The sequence below is a fragment of the Rana temporaria genome, chromosome 6 (genome assembly GCF_905171775.1).
Source record: "Rana temporaria chromosome 6, aRanTem1.1, whole genome shotgun sequence".
NCBI lineage: Eukaryota > Metazoa > Chordata > Amphibia > Anura > Ranidae > Rana > Rana temporaria.
Window position 1 is genome coordinate 103,167,833 of NC_053494.1, and position 20,269 is coordinate 103,188,101.

At 44.0% G+C, this 20,269-nt stretch overlaps 1 protein-coding gene across 2 annotated transcripts in view; it reads left to right on the forward strand.

Moving 5' to 3' along the window:
- The window catches only part of SLC29A4 (solute carrier family 29 member 4), a 97,720-nt gene that overhangs the window by 58,397 nt on the left and 19,054 nt on the right, over positions 1–20,269 (forward strand). For both annotated transcript variants that reach the window (XM_040357088.1, XM_040357087.1), the window contains 2 exons: positions 1,566–1,689; positions 9,769–9,956. In XM_040357088.1, the coding sequence (XP_040213022.1) occupies positions 1,566–1,689; positions 9,769–9,956 (312 nt within the window). The remainder of the gene's footprint in view (positions 1–1,565; positions 1,690–9,768; positions 9,957–20,269) is intronic.

Genomic DNA, 20,269 nt, shown 5'->3' on the forward strand with positions numbered 1-20,269 from the left:
AATGCCAGGTCTGTAAGTGGCTAACAACTATATTTTAAATGATCAAACAGAATGGACACAAGCATTGTGATCTACTAAGCCTAATCATGGGGCTAAAAGTTCTGGTCAGCAGACTGGACTGTGACTTAAGAGGTTTCCCTTTTATAAATCATGAATTGTAGGCAAAAGGTTATAAGGGTTGCTGGCAACATCAACCAGTCAGGGCTGTCTTAATGAGAGGGCACACCTGGGCACTGCCCAGGGGCCCCAGCTGCATGGGGGGCCCCCCTGCACTTTCCCCAAAGCAGCTGGTCCTTGAGCCCACGCTGCCCCAAAGATGGCACTGAGAGTGATAGATACACAGGGGGGGGGCAGTCTGCCTCTGACCTACTTGATGTCCGTTTACCTGCACTGTCATCATTGTAGGGGCCCCAGAGCATTACTTTGCCCAGGGGCCCATGATGCTATTAAGACGGCCCTGCAACCAGTCACATGGCAGGTGTTGGAAACAGTTCCAGGTTACCTTTCATTTTTTGTTTCTCTACAGTAATGTGCAAATGCTATAGTAAGGCATCCCACTGGTAAACCCTTTTACACAAGGTCCCAACAACAGGTTGCAGCACACTTTCCCTGGCACTGGTCAGTGACACCCCCCCTGCAGTGGTGATTCTTATTTGATCACATGCTTCCACCCTGCTTTTTCTTTCCCGAAGTGTAGAAAATCCTTATTTTTCACTTTTCACAGTTTTCGAAACCTAGGCCCGGATTCAGAAACAACTTACGATGGCGTATCTCCAGATACGCCGTCGTAAGTCTGAATGTGAGGCGTCGTATCTTGGCGCCTGATTCAAAGAATCAGATACGCCAGAATTTGTCCAAGATACGACTGACGTAAGTCTCTTACGCCGTCGTATCTTGGGTGCATATTTACGCTGGCCGCTAGGGGCGCTTCCGTAGATTTACGTGTAGAATATGCAAATGAGCTAGATACGCTGATTCAGAAACGTACTTGCGCCCGTCGGATTTAGTTACGCAGTTTACGTAAGGTGTCGGTCCGGCATAAGTTTACCCCTCATAAAGCAGGGGTAAGTCATGTTAAGGTATGGGCGTCGGAAACGTCGGAACAGCGTCGTATTTTACGTTGTTTGCGTAAGTCTTACGTGAATGGGGCTGGGCGTATGTTACGTTCACGTCGACAAAGCATTGAGCCGACGTATCCTAGGGAGTATTTGCGACGTGACTCTGAGCATGCACGCGCATGCGCCGTTCGATCGGCCCCTCATTTACACGGGGTCACGGCTCATTTCAATGCAACACGCCCACTGCCTTGATCATTTGAATTAGGCGGGCTTACGCCGGCCCATTTACGCTACGCCGCCGTAACTTAGGGCGCAAGTTCTTTCTGAATACGGTACTCGCCTCTCTAAGTTACGGCGGTGTAGCGTATATGAGATGCGCTACGTCCGCCTAAAGATACGCAATTCTTTCTGAATCCGGGCCCTTGTATTGTTTCATTGATGATCTTCTACACATGGTATGCATTATAAATATTATAATTCATAATTAGGTGCTTTGCTGTCTTTTAGGAGAGTAAAAGTGCTGTAGCTGAAAATAGCATAGAGCTTCAGTCGGATGTAACAGCTAGAAAAACGTATGTCAGGTTCGATGTTCCAGTGCCCAAAGTAAAAAGCAGCTGGCCCAAGTTCAAAGGTAAGCGACACCATACTTTATGTTTTATCAGATGTACAATGGTATTTTACCAGAAATTTTGTTATTTTTTCTACCTTAGTAAGATCACACTAAATAGATGATTAACACACCATTTTGTCTTTTGCTCATTTTCATACTGTAGCTGTGATTTGTATTGTTTACTAAGTTCTGTGATTGAAACTTTCAAGTACAAAAGAGATTCTTAACAACCAGGTCCAGAAACCAGACAGCTTTTAGCCTGGATTCACACATATGCAGTTTTAGTGCTTTTTGCATTTTTCAGATTTGCACTACCTCTTTTGAAGGATAAGGAAGACACCGGATGGAACAAGCGCCTTGAGGCGATTTAGTTTGCATGTGTAGCGCTAAACAAGTTATTCACTCACTCACTCACTTACAGTTTATTTAACCACTTAAGCCCCGGACCAATATGCTGGCTAAAGACCCAAGGGGTTTTTACAGTTCGGGACTGCGTCGCTTTAACAGACAATTGCGCGGCCGTGCGACGTGACTCCCAAACAAAATTGGCGTCCTTTTTTCCCCACAAATAGAGCTTTCTTTTGGTGGTATTTGATCACCTCTGCGGTTTTTATTTTTTGCGCTATAAACAAAAATAGAGCGACAATTTAAAAAGAAATGCAATATTTTTTACTTTTTGCTGTAATAAATATCCCCCAAAAACATATATAAAATTATTTTTTTTCCTCAGTTTAGGCCGATACGTATTCTTCTACCTATTTTTGGTAAAAAAAAATCGCAATAATCGCTTATCGGTTGGTTTGCGCAAAATTTATAGCGTTTACAAAATAGGGGATAGTTTTTTTGCATTTTTTTTTTTTTTACTAGTAATGGCGGTGATCAGCGATTTTTTTCGTGACTGCGACATTATGGCGGACACTTCGGACAATTTTGACACATTTTTGGGACCATTGTCATTTTCACAGCAAAAAATGCATTTAAATTGCATTCTTTATTGTGAAAATGACAGTTGCAGTTTGGGAGTTAAACACAGGGGGCGCTGTAACATTTAGGGATCACCTAGTGTGTGTTTACTAGTGTAGGGGGGTGTGGCTGTAGGACTGACACCATCGATCGAGTCTTCCCTATAAAAGGGATCACTCGATCGATGCGCCGCCACAGTGAAGCACGGGGAAGCCGTGTTTACACACGGCTCTCCCCGTTCTTCAGCTCCGGGGAGCGATCGCGACGGAGCGGCTAAAAACAAATAGCCGCGCCGTCGTCCCGGATCGCTCCCCGAGCGGACCCGACCTCCGCATGTACCGGGGGGGTCCCGATCGGACCCCCCACCCACGTCTAGCAGAGGACGTACAGGTACGTGATTGTGCCTGTCCGTGCCATTCTGCCGACGTAAATGTACATGAGGAGGTCGGGAACTGGTTAACATGGTTTCCTATGGAACACGTTCTGTGGTGCAAATCTGCAAAATGCAAAAAACACATAGGCCCGGATTCACAGAGAGCGGGCACATATTGCGCTGCCGTATCGCAAATAATATACGCAAGCATGGAGTTCACAAAGCCAGTGTTTCCAAAACTGTGCTGGGTTTCGAAGGCATAAGTCGGTGTAGGTGGAAGTGAGCGTGAGCCATGCAAATGAGGCGTGACCCCATGCAAATGATGGGCCGAGCGCCAGACAGATACGTATCACCAACTGCGCATGCGCCGAGACGTGGACGCATTCCTCTGCGCATGCTCATAACCACGTCGGAACAACTACCTAAACTACACCGGATCACTGCCTACGGCGTGAACATAACCTACGCCCAGCCATACACACGTCCAACGTAAACAACGTAAAATACGCCGGCTTGAGTTCCCTGGTGCAGACCTTTGCATGTCTGCTGCTGGGTTACACCTGCTTTATGGGGCTTCACTTTACGCCGGACGTACAACTTACACGCACATCGCGTAGCCTGCGTCGGGCGCACGTACGTTCGTGAATCGCCGTATTTCCCTCATTTGCATATTTGAATAGAAAATCAATGGGAGCACCACATGCGTCCAGCCTAAATGTGCGCCCACGCTACGCCGGCGTAGGCAAGTTACGTCGGCGGGATGAAGCCTATTTTTATGCGCATTTTGGTTTGTGGGTCCAGCGCACAGATACGACGGCGCACATTTGCACTTACGTGGCGTATCTTGAGATACGTCGGCGCAAGTGCTTTGTGAATCCGGGCCTAAAACTGCATAGGTGTGAATCCAGCCTAAGTCAAAGTAACAGCAATAAACTAACAGTACGCTTTAAAATAAACTTTTTGTAGCATACTATTAGTTTATTGCCATTATGTTGAATAAATAAAGTCTTTCTGATTTCTCAGCCTGGCTGTAAAGGAGCTTTTTTATTTTTATTTTTTATTTTTTTTTATGTTGCAGTTGGACAAGAAATTAGTTCTAAAGCTGGTTCAGGCTGGGTTCACACTACTACACTACTTTCATCCTACTTTGCTCTGTGTTCAATGTTTCCCTATGAGAGCGTCTTGTAGCGTCCTACACAAGTCGGTCCGACTTTGAAAATGCTCCCTGTACTACTTTTGGTCCTACATTGATCCTACTTCAGGCCCATTGAATATCATTGAAGTCGGACCAAAGTAGTATCCTGTTCATGAAAGTAGGATGGATGTAGGACCAATGTAGGATAAATGTAGGACCAATGTAGCAGAGCAAAGTAGGATGAAAGTAGTGTAGTAGTGTGAACCCAGCCTCAGATAGAAGCTGCGTCAGCTCATCCATGTGGCAGCAGTTTGTTTTGCTGTGATTTTAAAGTTTGTTGATATTGTCTGGAAATGACTATGGCCCGGATTCACAAAACACTAAGGCCCCATACACACGATAGAATTTATCCGCGAATACGGTTCAGCGGACCGTATCCGCGGATAAATCCTCTCTAAGATTTCAGAGGATTTCTATGCGATGGCGTGTACACACCATCGCATTGAAATCCGCGCTGAAATCCTCTGCCGATGACGTGTCGCGCCGTCGCCGCTATTATGACGCGGCGACGGGCGCGACGCTGTCATATAAGGAATTCCACGCATGCGTCTATTCATTACGGCGCGTGCGGGGAATCCCTTTGGACGGATGGATCCGGTAAGTCTGTACAGACGAGCGGATCCATCCGTTGGAATGGATTCCAGCAGATAGATATTCTGTGCATGTCGACAAATATTTATCTGCTGGAAATCCATTCCAGGGGAGATTTATCTGCGGATAAATATCCGTTGGCGTGTACACACCATAGGATCTATCCGCAGAAACCCATTTGATGGGATTTATCTGCGGATAGATTCTATGGTGTGTATGGGGCCTGACTCCGACGTATCTCGAGATACGCAGCGTAAGTGTAAATGTGCGCCGTCGTATCTGTGCGCCGTGCCCACAGAACTAGATACGCCTGAAAATAGGCTTCCTACAACCGACGTAAGTTTCCTACGCCGTCGTATCGTGGGTGCATATTTACACTGGCCGCAAGGGGCGCTTCCATTGATTTACGCCTTGAATATGCAAATGACCGAGATCCGCCGATTCACGAACGTACTTGCGCCCGTCGCAGTAGTATATGCCGTTTACGTAAGGCGTACGTCCGGTGTAAAGTTATTCCACCTAAAGCAGGGGTAAGTCATGTTAAGGTATGGATGTCGGAACAGCCGTCGTATTTTACGTCGTTTACGTAAGTCGTACGTGAATGGGGCTGGGCGTAGGTTACGTTCACGTCGTAGACATTAAGCCGGCGTATCTTAGGGAGTAAATTCAACGTGATTCTGAGCATGCGCGCGCATGCGCCTTTCGTTCGGTTCTTCATTTGCATGGGGTCACAGTTAATTAAAATGTATCATGCCCACTACCTTCCTACGTTGAATTAGGCAGGCTTACGCTGGCCAATTTATGTTACGCTGGCGCAACGTAGGGGGCCAGTGCTTTGTGAATACTGCTCTTGCCTCTCAGGCCTCGTACACACGACAGAGTTTCTCGGCAGAATTCACCGAGAAACTCGGTCAAAACCCGGATTCTGCCGAGAAACTCTGTCGTCTGTACAGTTTTGGCTCGATGGAGCCGCCGAGGAACTCGACGAGAAAATAGAGAACATGTTCTCTATTTTCTCGTTGTCCGCGTTGTTCTATGGGAGAAGGCGGCCTGCCGAGCTCCTCGGCGGCTTCATCCCAAAACTCGACGAGGAACTCGACGTGCCAAGCACGTCGAGTTCCTCTGTCGTGTGTACGGGGCCTCAGAGTTACCTCGGCGTAGCGCATATGAGATGCGCTATGCCGATCTACCTGAATCCGGGCCTATGTGTATAGCTGATAGTAGAGGTTACTTCATTCAATTCCATCCAATTTTAATGAATACATTCCATTTTATGTGGGCCAACACATAATCAAGCGTCTCCGTGTCAATGTTATCTAAATCTTTTGAACATTAGGCATTGGTAAAATTAAGGCATAGAAACATGTACCCCTATTTTATTTATATATTTTTTTTTATGCGTGATATTGCTGCTCCTTCCCATGAAGTTCCCAGTTTTACAGCCTTCCTTTAGCTGTAGTAACATTGTAGTGGCAACCAACAAACCAGACAGCAAATGCCCTAATAAAACATTTGACATAAGAAAAGCCACATGTAAATAAATGCTTATTTGAAAAGTTTATAGTTCTTTGTGGTCTGAGGCTCCCCTTTTCGTAAATAAATTTAACAGTCTACTGTGAACTTTGCATTTCAATTCCTTGGTACACATGTGGGTTGTGTTTCAATTATTGGTACGTGTGTATATATATAAATATACAGTGGGGGAAATAACTATTTGATCCCCTGCAGATTTCGTAAGTTTGCCCACTTTCAAGGAAATTAAGGGTCTATAATTTTTATTATAGGTTTATTTTAAATGATCGAGACAGAATATCAACCACAAATCCAGAAAAACACATGATACAAATGCTATAAATTAAGTTGCAGTTCAGTTCATTGAAAGACATGAATGGGGCAAGTTTGGGGTTGAGGAACTTGACTGGCCTGCAGTCCTGACCTCAACCAGATAAATCACCTTTGGAATGAATTAGAGCGGAGGCTGGGAGCCAGGCCTTCTCGTGCACATCAGTTCCTGACCTCACATATGCACTTCTGGAAGAATGGTCAATCATTGCCATAGGCATAAAGAAGACTTTAGTATGATAAGTTGATCCAAGCTTATGGATATATTTTTGACAATTGCAAGGCATCAGGTAATTCACAAAACCATCGATATTTGAAATCTATTTGTGGCTTAAAATTAAAGAAGACATCAAACACTTTCTTTCCTCCTGTACCATCAGCACATCAATAATTTCTAGGCAAGGTAGTAAGTTCATGCAAGTGTTGGTTCCTAAGGATTCCATCTGTTATACTGTATTTATAATCTATGAACTTTATCTTTAATCTCTTGACATCAAATCACCGTACTGTTATACGAGTGTTTAATACATAGGTAAAATTCTAAACAAACACTTAATATATTGCAGCATGCCTACCTGTTAATGCTGCAAAAAAACATAATTTCCCTATGTGTGTACACTCATTTCTCAATGGTATTTATGGAAGGACACTTTACATAGGCTGGACTTCAAACGTGTCTGCCTTTGTTTATCTCCATTGCATGGTAGATCGATGGAACTAGTAGTTTAAAAAAAGAGGGATAACATTGTTTATGCAGCATTTCTGGCAAGATCGACTGGTATTTTCTGTACTTGCTACAAATGTTTGTAAAAAAAACAAAAGGAAACCAATCCACATTCCAAGGTGGTGATGCCAAAGTGCACCTCTCTCTATTTTTTAAGCTGAGACGGGTCATGCTTGCCTTCCAGGCCACCACTAGGTGCAGATTATGACAGCTGCTGCCCGCTGGTCCTAGGATTGTCACCTTTTGTTCATGGAATCTGTATGTGATCAGCACCAAGAGATATACCCAACGGTCAACGTGTGACACTGCATATTATAGTCTTCTGCTTCTTTACCACAGCATTCTCTTAAAACTCTTCACTGATTGTTTATTGGGCTCTGGTAAAGCTTGATGATGGGTATGGGCAAACCCATAAAAATGCAGTAGGAGCCTTCTCTGCTAACCTGCCTTGCAGCCCTCCTTACTAAAGCCAGTAGAAATAAGCATTTCACACCAGCCTGTATTACTGGCTGGACAGATCCATCTATGACAAGGGGTGGTTTGTCTCAAACACTTTACAGCCTCTGTCTTTACGGTTCCTGAACTGTACTAGCCATGCAAAAGGTGCAAATGACCTCAAAATCTGAGTGTGCAGCTGCACTTTATCTAGACAACATTTAGATACATGACAGCTGAACTGAATTAAGCAGCAGGGGTCCTGCAGTACAGTAGGTGTACTCTATTATTGTAAATTACACCTATTCATACTTTCCGGAACTCTAGCCAAACAGGAAAGGTCTGACACTGTATCAAATGGATGTATCAAATCTTCCCAATTGGCTGCAGTTTTAGATATCTGATTATTTACATGTTACAACAGAATACACTAAGTATGGTTGCAGGCTAGGAATCTAGCTACATTGTAGTTGGAGCATTCTGTAGGTCAGCCTGAACCCTAATCAGAAGAGTGGAAGGGTCAGAAAATCTAAGAGGGTCTGATAATCAGCATAGTGATATAGATATAAGAGAGTGGTTAAATCTTGTGGCTGTGAACAGGGCAGCCATCAGAAATTGTAGGGCCCCGTAAACAGCTTTACGCCTGGATTCCCCCCCCCCCCCTAAGCCTGACCACCAACATTCCACAGGGCCCGCCCACTGGCCGTCCCACCAAATCCGCCCACTAGCCTTCCCACCAAGTCCTTCGGTGCCTCAGCCCTCCCCCTCACACCTGTATACTCTTAGCCCCAATCACACCTGTACGCTCTTAGCCCCCCCTCACACCTGTACGCTCTCAGCCCCCTCACACCTGAACCCTTTCAGCCCCCCTCACACCTGTATGCTCTTAGCCCCCACTCAAACTGTACACTCTCAGCCCCCCTCACACCTGTACTCTCTCAGCCCCCCTCACACCTGTACGCAATCAGTCACTGTCACATGTGTGTGTGTGTGTGTATATATATATACATATATATATACAGTCCAGGATAGAGTACAGGCAGCACACACAAGGAAGTTGCCAGAGGTGGCACCAAAGAGCCTGATGTGAGCTCAATGACACCCGGGAGTGGCAGCTGCCGACTCGCACACATACAGAAGCAGCCACGGAACTCCCCTGCATCCACACCTGCCTTCTCCTATCCCCACCAGGTGGCCAGGCCCTTTGAGATGCTAGGGCCCCTTTACAAGTGGAAGCGCTGTGAATAGGATATCCATGGTTGACAGATTTGGAGGAACTTGGGGTGAGACTCCAGTACAGGGATCCTCAAACTACGGCCCTCCAGTTGTTCAGGAACTACAATTCTCATCATGCCTAGTCACGTCTGTGAATGTCAGAGTTTTACATTGCCTCATGGGACTTGTAGTTCCGCAACAGCTGGAGGGCCGTAGTTTGAACATCCCTGCTCCAGTAGAGCAATGAGTTTTTTTTATTTGTCATTATCTGTGATTCTGTTCTTGAATGCCTCAAAGCTCAACGTGGGGGGTCTTCCATGCTCTAGCAATAGTTATTCTGGTAGCCACGCAAGCTCTGGTACCTGACTGAGTAAGAAGAGAGTGGATGTTGCAAAGGTTTTGTTCAGATCACCATCTGATTTGGGAAGACCCTTCCCAACCTGGAAGAAATATTGGGCAGTGCAAGCACTTTAGTAGAGAAAAAAACAGGGATACAAGCCTAAGTCCCACATTTTTATTGTGAAGGTATAAGATTGTTTTGGTGGTTTTGTGAATATCACAATTTGCTTGGTCTGTTCAATGTACATAGTTAATAAATAGATGATGTTATCCCTTAACAAAACTGATGTGCCACTTTGAAACTGCTCCAACAAGTCAGTTTTATTATTTACCAAATAAACTTACTGTAAATTGTTAAAGTCCATATACATGATGTCATTAATATATATAAAATAATAATAAAGTAACACACTTGTTTTGCAGATATGCTATTTCACCGCTATCAGGTTTTACAGGTAATCTGGGCATACATGCTGTCTATATGTGTGACATACTTCATCACTCTGTGCCTTTTTCCTGGTTTGGAGTCAGAAATCAGGAATTGTACAATGGGAGAGTGGCTTCCTATTCTCATAATGGCAGTATTCAACCTGTCAGATTTTGTAGGAAAGGTAAGTGTCCTTAGCATTTCCTCTGTTTACAACCTGACAATTCATTGTATGGTTCTGCTGTTTAATTTACATGTATGACACTAACTAAAATTTCAGTTCAGTGCCTTCTCGAATATAAATGGATACAGGAAACCACTTTATATATTTGAGCTTTTTCAGCATTTTGAATCTCCTGCCTCTGTCAGGTCATTAAAGCGTTAGTAAACCGCCCAAAAAAATAAAACAAAAAAAAACCTGCAAGACAATAGCATAATGTGCATCTCATACTAGCACATTATGAAATATGTACCTTAGAACGAAGCTCCCGCAGCTTGCCCAGTCACTGCCGAGGGGGCTGACATGTTCCCTCTGCGAGTCCTTCATTACGGCAAATTCCAGCACGAGCCGCCAGACCTTCAGCGCACATGCGCTGATGATGTTAGCAGGTTTAGGAGATATTTATTTTGCCTTATCATAGGCTTACCTGTAGGTAAAAATGGCCATGCGGGCAATACAACCGCTTTAAAGCTCCATTCACACCTGATTGTGGGCGTAATTACGGTGATTCCGCCCGTAATTTCAAATCATTGCAAAACATGGGATGCATTTGCGATGCCATTACTTCTTAATGGCACCCCAGTCGTGCCGTGAATGTCCCATAGTAAATCATGCTGCAATCGCAACCCGCTATGCTTGTCACTCAAAAAGGAACATGAGCTTCATTTGAGCGACAGCATTGCGATTTGCCGCCATTGCAGCGCGACATTCGCAGCAAAATTGTGGCACGATTGGGGTGCCATTAGAAGTAATTGCATCACAAGCGTGTTTTGCAGCGATTTGAAATTTCCGGTGAAAGCCTGCTATCAGGTGTGAATGGAGCCTTACTTATGTTGCAGTGTGTTTTAACCACTTTCCCACCGGACCATTTGTCAGCCTTAAGACCAGAGGTGTTTTTACAATTTTCCACTGCGCTGCTTTAACTGGTAATTGCGCGGCCATACAATGTTGTACCCAAACAAAATTTGCGTCCTTTTTTTCCCACAAATAGAGCTTTCTTTTGATGGTATTTGATTGCCTCTGCGATTTTTAATGTTTGCGATATAAACGGAAAAAGAGCGAAAATTTTGAGAAAAAATGATATTTTCTACTTTTTGTTATAAGAAAAATCGAACAAACTCAATTTTAGTCATACATTTTGGCCAAAATGTATTCAGCCACATGTCTTTAGTAAAAAAAATGCCAATAAGCGTATATTTATTGGTTTGCGCAAAAGTTATAGCATCTACAAACTAGGGTACATTTTCTGGAATTTACACAGCTTTTATTTTATGACTGCCTATCTCAATTCTTGAGGTGCTAAAATAGCAGGGAAGTACAAAACCCCCCCAAATGACCCCATTTTGGAAAGTAGACACCCCAAGAAACCTGCTGAAAGGCATGTTGAGTCCATTGAATATTTTTTTTTTTTGTAACAAGTGATTGAATAATGACAAAAAAAAAAAAAAAAAAGAAATTACAAAAAGTTGTCACTAAATGATATATTGCTCACACATGCCATAGTTATATGTGGAATTGCACCCCAAAATACATTCTCCTGCTTCTCCTGAGTACGGGGATACCACATGTGTGAGACTTTTTGGGAGCCTAGCCGCGTACGGGACCCCGAAAATCAAGCACCGCCTTCAGGATTTCTAAGGGCGCAAATTTTTGATTTCACTTCTCACTACCTAAGACAGTTTTGAAGGCCATAAAATGCCCAAATAGCACAAAATCCCCCCAAATGACCCCATTTTGGAAAGTAGACACCCCAAGGAATCTGCTGAGGGGCACATTGAGCCCACTGAATATTTTTTTTTTTTGTACCAAGTGATTGAATAATGACAAAAAAAAAAAAGAAAAAAGAAATTACAAAAAGTTGTAACTAAATGATATATTGCTCATACATGCCATGGTTATATGTGGAATTGCACCCCAAAATACATTCTGCTGCTTCTCCTGAGTACGGGGATACCACATGTGTGGGACTTTTTGCGAGTCTAGCCGCGTACGGGACCCCGAAAACCAAGCATCGCCTTCAGGATTTCTAAGGGCGCAAATTTTTTATTTCACTCCTCACTACCTATCACAATTTTGAAGGCCATAAAAATATAATAGCACAAACCCCCCCGAAATGACCCCATTTTGGAAAGTAGACACCCCAGGCTATTTGCTGAGAGGCATGTTGAGTCCATGGAATATTTAATATTTTGCCACAAGTTGCGGGAATATGACAATTTTTATTTTTTTTGCACAAAGTTGTCACTAAATGATATATTGCTCACACATGCCATGGGCATATGTGGAATTACACCCCAAAATACATTCTGCAGCTTCTCCTGAGTCCATTGAGCCCACTGAATATTTTTTTTTTTTGTACCAAGTGATTGAATAATGACAAAAAAAAAAAAGAAAAAAGAAATTACAAAAAGTTGTAACTAAATGATATATTGCTCATACATGCCATGGTTATATGTGGAATTGCACCCCAAAATACATTCTGCTGCTTCTCCTGAGTACGGGGATACCACATGTGTGGGACTTTTTGCGAGTCTAGCCGCGTACGGGACCCCGAAAACCAAGCATCGCCTTCAGGATTTCTAAGGGCGCAAATTTTTTATTTCACTCCTCACTACCTATCACAATTTTGAAGGCCATAAAAATATAATAGCACAAACCCCCCCGAAATGACCCCATTTTGGAAAGTAGACACCCCAGGCTATTTGCTGAGAGGCATGTTGAGTCCATGGAATATTTAATATTTTGCCACAAGTTGCGGGAATATGACAATTTTTATTTTTTTTGCACAAAGTTGTCACTAAATGATATATTGCTCACACATGCCATGGGCATATGTGGAATTACACCCCAAAATACATTCTGCAGCTTCTCCTGAGTACGGGGATACCACATGTGTGAGACTTTTTGGGAGCCTAGCCGCGTACGGGACCCCGAAAACCAAGCACGGCCTTCAGGATTTCTAAGGGCATACATTTTTGATTTCACTCCTCACTACCGATCACTACCTATCACAGTATTGAAGGCCATAAAAGGCCAAGATGGCACACAACCCCCCCAAATGACCCCATTTTGGAAAGTAGACACCCCAAGCTATTTTCTGAGAGGCATTTTGAGTTCATGGAATATTTTATATCTTGCCACCAGTTGCTGGAATATGACAAACTTTTTTTTTTTTTTTTTTTTTTTGCACAAAGTTGTCACTAAATTATATATTGCTCACACATGCCATGGTTATATGTGGAATTGCACCCCAAAATACATTCTGCTGCTTCTCCTGAGTATGGGGATACCACATGTGTGGGACTTTTCGGGAGCCTAGCCGCGTACGGGGCCCCGAAAACCAAGCACCGCCTTCAGGATTTCTAAGGGCGCAAATTTTTGATTTCACTCCTCGCTGCCTATCACAGTTTCGGAGGCCATGGAATTCCCAGATGGCACACAACCCCCCCAAATGACCCCATTTTGGAAAGTAGACACCCCAAGCTATTTGCTGAGAGGCATGGTGAGTATTTTACAGCGCTCATTTATTTTTGAAAATGAAGAAAGATATATATATATTTTTTTTTTTCTTTTTTCAATTTTCAAATCTTTGTGACAAAAAGCAAGATCTGCAAAATACTCAACATACCTCTCAGCAAATAGCTTGGGGTGTCTACTTTCCAAAATGGGGTCATTTGGGGGGGTTTTGTGCCATCTGGGCATTCCATGGCCTCCGAAACTGTGATAGGTAGTGAGGAGTGAAATCAAAAATTTACACCCTTAGAAAGCCTGAAGGTGGTGATTGGTTTTTGGGGTCCCGTACGCGGCTAGGCTCCCAAAAAGTCTCACACATGTGGTATCCCCGTACTCAGGAGAAGCAGCAGAATGTATTTTGGGGTGTAATTCCACATATGCCCATGGCATGTTTGAGCAATATATCATTTAGTGACAACTTTGTGCAAAAAAAATAAAATAAAATAATAATAATTCTCTTTCCTACAACTTGGGTCAAAATATAAAATATTCCATGGACTCGAGATGCCTCTCAGCAAATAGCTTGGGGTGTCTACTTTCCAAAATGGGGTCATTTGGGGGGGTTTTGAACTGTCCTGGCATTTTATGAACAACATTTAGAAGCTTATGTCACACATTACCCACTCTTCTAACCACTTGAAGAAAAAGCCCTTTCTGACACTGTTTGTTTACATAAAAACATATTATTTTTTTGCAAGAAAGTTAAGTTGAACCCCCAAACATTATATATTATTTTAAAGCAAAGGCCCTACAGATTAAAATGGTGGGTGTTGCATTTTTTTTACGTCGCAGTATTTGCGCAGCGATTTTTCAAATGCATTTTTTTGGGCAAAAATACATATTTTTTTATTTTAATGCACTAAAACACACTATATTGCCCAAATGTTTGATGAAATAAAAAAGATGATCTTAGGCCGAGTACATAGATACCAAACACGACATGCTTTAAAATTGCGCACAAATGCGCAGTGGCGACAAACTACATACATTTTTAAAAGCCTTTAAAAGCCTCTACGGGTTACCACATTAGATTTACAGAGGAGGTCTACTGCTAAAATTACTGCCCTCGATCTGACCTTCGCGGTGATACCTCACATGCATGGTACAATTGCTGTTTACATATGACGCCAAACCGACGCTTGCGTTCGCCTTTGCGCAAGAGCAGGGGGGGACAGGGGTGCTTTTTTTTTTTTTTTTTTTTATTATTATTTAATTTGCTTTTTTAATTTTATTTTAAACTGTTCCTTACTTTTTTTTATTATTTTTATAATTTTTATTGCCATCTTAGGGCATGTAAATATCCCCTATGATAGCAATAGTTAGTGACAGGTACTCTTTTTTGAAAAAATTGGGGTCTATTAGACCCTAGATCTTTCCTCTGCCCTTAAAGCATCTGACCACACCAAGATCGGTGTGATAAAATGTTTTCCCACTTTCCCAATGGCGCAGTTTATATCCGGGGAGGGGACATACCCTCCCACTGCTTGTAAAAGCAGTTTAGAGGCTAATTAGCCGCTAGGACTGCTTTTACATGGGCTAATTAGCCGCTAGGACTGCTTTTACATGAAAGCCGACCGCTGGCTGAAAAGAATGATACCAAGATGATACCTAAACCCGCAGGCATCATTCTGGTATAACCATTCAAAGTCCAGCAACATACCATACGTTGATGGTTCTTGTTGGACATGTATTGTAATCTTTTTTTTTTTTCATGCAGCCTGTTGGCTGAACGAAAAAAAGATTGATCGGTGGGTATGCCCACCATTAGAATACCTCCCTTCATCCACCCACTTCTAATGATGGGCATACACGCACCATTTATATATGCCGAAGCATGGGGGCATCCTCCCGCAAAAAAGTTATGCCGCTCACACACGTATGTACGCCGCATAAAAAGTTATGGCGCATACACACGGTCGGACTTTTCCACGGGCAAGCTTCCGACGGAATTTCGACCGTATGTACGCGGCATTAGGAGCAAAATCTCTCCTCCGCCCCTAATGCCCCCATGCTTCGGCATATATGCTCTTTTTTTAACTGTGGTGGTGAAATCACCTCCCACAGTGTTGGAGTCGCGGCTTTATGTATCGTGGGAGCAAACGCTGTTGCTGTCACGCTAAATAAATCCGTGCTGCAACTGAATGGCGTACCTGCTAAGCAAATGATGGTTAAACATTATAACAAAGTAACATTACATTTTAACATTAAGATCTTACCATACCATACCTGCAAAGCAAATACCAAAAAAATAAATACAGTAAAAAAAAAAAAAATTTTTAACGCAACCTGTGCCTAAAAAATATACATGCCGAAGCATGGGGGCATCCTCCCGCATAAAAAGTTATGCCGCATACACACGGTCGAACTTTTCCATGGGCAAGCCTCCGTCGGAATTTCGACCGTATGTACGCGGCATTAGGAGCAAAATCGCTCCTCCGCCCCTGCTGCCCCCATGCTTCGGCATATATGCTTTTTTTTTAACCGTGGTGGTGAAATCACCTCCTACAGCGTTGGAGTCACAGCTTTATAAATCGTGGGAGCAAACGCTGTTGCTGTCACGCTAAATAAATCCGCGATGCAACTGAATGGCGTACCTGCTAAACAAATGATGGTTAACAATAAAACAAACATTACAGTATAACATACCATACCTGCAAAGCAAATACAATAAAACATTGTAAAAATAGAGAGAATAGATATAGAACAATAGTGAGTGGACAGTAGAGAGTGAACATAAGAGAACAATAAAGAGAGGAGAAAAATACAACCACAACTATTTTTGGATTTTTTATTTTATATTTTTTTTGTGTTTTTGTGTGAGTTTTTTTAATTTTTTTTCCACTTTTTTTCACTTTTATAAAAACTGTAAGAAAACTGTAAACTGAACCTTGCAGATTATGGTCTCAAAATGTGATGGCCATCACATATTCCGAGACCCTGTGTTGGTGTGCCTAGGACTGTGTGGTGCTGTACCCTACGCTAAAACTCAATTAGTGTGTGGTAGCGTTTGAAACATACACCAATGCAGAGACCAGGTTGGTCAGGACAGTCGGGACAATAAAAGCGGGTGTCACGCCTAAATCCGAGTTTGCTGCAGACACGACATCTTTTTTGGCGGGTTTTTTGGGTAGGGGTACCAGGGAGGACAAAAGGAAAATGCCTCTCATACAGCCGGCTCACTGCATTTGCGTTGGGAAGGTGGGGCACAGCACCATCTGGAAACAGAAGGGCTTCGACGATCTCTTCCTGGAATTTTAGGAAGGATCCAGTCCGTCCTGAAGCTCTGTATAGCACATGAGCGTTCAGCAAAGCCAATTGAAACAAATACACTGACACTTTTTTGTACCAGCGTTTGGACCTCCGGGCAATTAGGTACGGCGCCAACAACTGGTCATTGAGGTCCACCCCTCCCATGTTAAGGTTGTACTCGTGGATACAGAGGGGTTTCTCCACAACACCAGCCGCCGTAGGAATTTGGACTGCCGTGTCTGCGTGAAGCGTGGACAGAACGAAAACATTCCGTGAATCCCTCCACTTCACTGCTAACAAATTATTACACTGTAAGCAGGCTCTCTCCCCCCGACTAAGACGGGATTCTACAAGCCGTTGGGGGATGCCCCGGCGATTAGGTCGCACGGTGCCACATGCGCCAATTCCATAATCAAAAAGGTGACTAAAAAGTGGCACGCTTGTGTAATAATTGTCCACGTACAAGTGGTACCCCTTTCCGAATAAGGGTGACACCAATTCCCACACTATCTTACCAGCGCTCCCTATGTAATCAGGGCAATTCTCCGGCTCTACGTGACTGTCTTTTCCCTCGTAAACCATAAAGCTAGATGTATAGCCTGTTGCCCTGTCACAGAGCTTATACAACTTGACCCCGTATCTGGCACGCTTGCTGGGAAGGTATTGTTTGAATGACAAGCGGCCAGAAAACTTAATCAGGGACTCATCAACGCAGACAACTTGTTGGGGATTATACAAGGCTGCAAACCGTTCGTTGAAGTGGTTTACGAGGGGCCGAATTTTGTAGAGCCGATCGAATCCAGGGTCTCCCCGAGGACGACAGAGTTCATTGTCACTAAAATGCATGAACCGCAAGATCTGCTCGTATCGTGTCCTGGTCATGGAGGCAGAGAAAATGGGCATATGGTGAACTGGGTGCGTGGACCAATACATCCGCAGCTCACTCTTTTTAGTAATGCCCATGATGAGGGAAAGGCCCAGAAAGATCTTAAATTCGGAAACCGTAATTGGCTTCCAATCTCTGGCAAGGGACAGCTGGGGATTAGCGGCGAAGAATTGACCAGCGTACAAATTGCTTTGGTCCACAATAGATCTATAGAGATCTTCCGTGAAATACAGCGAATAAAAATCCAGTGGCGTAAAATCAACTGTATTCACCTGAATTCCGGGTTGGCCAGTGAATGGGGGAAGTACGGGTGCTGCAGAAGTGGTGGGTACCCAATCAGGATTGGCGAATGCAGCAGGAAGGGCACTATGGGGACGGGCCTGTCTTTGTCGTCTTCTTCTTCTTGGTGGCAGCGGGACACTACTAGTGCTTGCCACCTCTCCAGCTTGAACTGCACTTATGGGACTCGCCACGTCACCAAGTGTTACTGCAGTGCTGGATATATGACCAGGATGTACTAGGCCGCTGGTGCTTGCCAGTTCACCAGAAGGAATAGCGGCGCTAGTACTTCTCTCCTCCATACGAGAGCCCTGCGGTTCTTGCACCTCAGCGACAGCAGAAGATCGGGGTCTGGTACGCCTGACCCTAGCAGGGACCACTCCGTCGTCAGAGCTATCTGTCAGGGAGCCACTGTCGTCTACAGGATCGTATTCTGAGCAAGAATTTGACAGATGCGTGACCTCCTCATCACTATCTGTCAGGCTCATAAACAAGTAGGCCTCTTCATCACTGTACCATCGATTTGCCATTTTGGGCTCTAAATTTAGGGGTACAGTGGTGAGATTCACAGGCAAAAAAGCACCTGACCTGTTAGTGACCGAGTCAAGCGCTACCAAAAAAACTGTTAGCGATCGCAGAGATCAGGCCTGACTCTGCGAACGCTGCAGTTATGTGTTTTTGTGTTTTGTGTCAGTGATCGATCGATCGATACTGCACTTCGGTGGGCTGGACTGGGCGAAGGGGCTAAACGCAGGTGCTAGCAGGTATCTGGGCTGATCCCGCTAACCATGCGTTTTTGGGAACCCTAAACTGCAGGGGACGCTAGTATAGATCTGATCAGATCAAGTATCGATCCGATCAGATACTATACCACTAAAGGGATGCGTATGGTGCGTGCGTGGGTGTTAGCGCTATTGGCCGCTGCCTGGGGCGACGCAGACCCTATCTGGCGCTAAAACCAAACTTTGATCACCCGCCGGGCGATCAGGGGGTTAAAATTTTATTGCAAAAAATATGGCGGGTGCCTTGATGCAATAAAAAATTAACTAGCTAAACTGCGTCACCGGTGACACTTATACTGTGATCACTGGTGACAGGGGGTAATGATGGGGTTAAACCTTTATTGGGGGGGGGTTAGGGGGGGTCCCTAGACTATTTAGAGCCTAAGACTGATTACCCTAACACTTATTTTTGTCACTAATGACACTAGTACAGCGATCAAAAAAAAATCTGATTGCTGTACTGGGTGACACAGTGACAGGCAGTGAATGGGTTAATTTGGGGGGTGATCGGGGGGTGATCAGGGGGTTAAATGTGTGCCTACGTGACCTGGTGTCAGTGTAGTGTTGTGCAACTCACTGTTAGATGCTCTCTCCCTCTCGGTCTGGAACGGAAAGACCGACACGAGGGAGAGAGCAGTACTTCCCCTGCCAATGTTTACAAAACATTGCCAGGGGAAGACAACCATTGGTTAGAGCGATCACCAGGTCCAGACCAGATTTTATTGGCCTGGACCTGGTGGTTGATCAGTTCTGCATCGAATCTGATCATCGGGAACGGCGGGGGGCGCGCGCGCGCGCCCAAATTCCGTTCACGCGTCGGACATCATATTACGTGATCTCGCCCAGGAGAGCCACCTTGTGGACGTATTTTGACGGTGCGGCGACGGCAAGTGGTTAAGATTCATTTTTGATTATGAGTTGACATTTTCTGTCTTAAAAAGCCCTTCTACAATGTGTTGACAAATGAAAAAACACACATGAACAATTTGATCAGCGCACTATATGTAAAATGGCATCATAAAAAAAGCAAACCTCTGCACGTGTGTAAATTGTAGTGGAATAATAAAGTTTTGAACCAGGCAGGACTTCAGCAATGCAGGTTTATCAACGGCTGGGAACATACAGGTTTATGTTCAAAGTATTACAAGATACAGGTCTAATTTATACAGTTTCTTACAAGGAAAGCATATTAGATATTGGTATTCTTATCCTCTAACCAAATTTAAACAATAGTGAATTGTTCTAACCTTGAACCAGAATGGGTCTCTTCTGCCAATTCTTGGAAACCCGTCACCTGATGTGGACCAGTCGGTCGACCGGCTCGACCGAGTTTGTTAGGGTAATTCACCTGAGACCACGCTCTGGAACAAGTTAAGAAGTTTTCACTATTTGACTCATACGAGGAGACAAGCTACGGACAGATATTTGCCTACTGGTTCTGACTGTTTGCCACCCGTGCAATAGGGCTGCATAGACAAACAGTCAGCCTGAGAGATGCCTATCTGAACAGACAATTGCCCACTGTTTCTGACCTCTATGACCCGTGCAATAGGGCAGCAAACATAGAG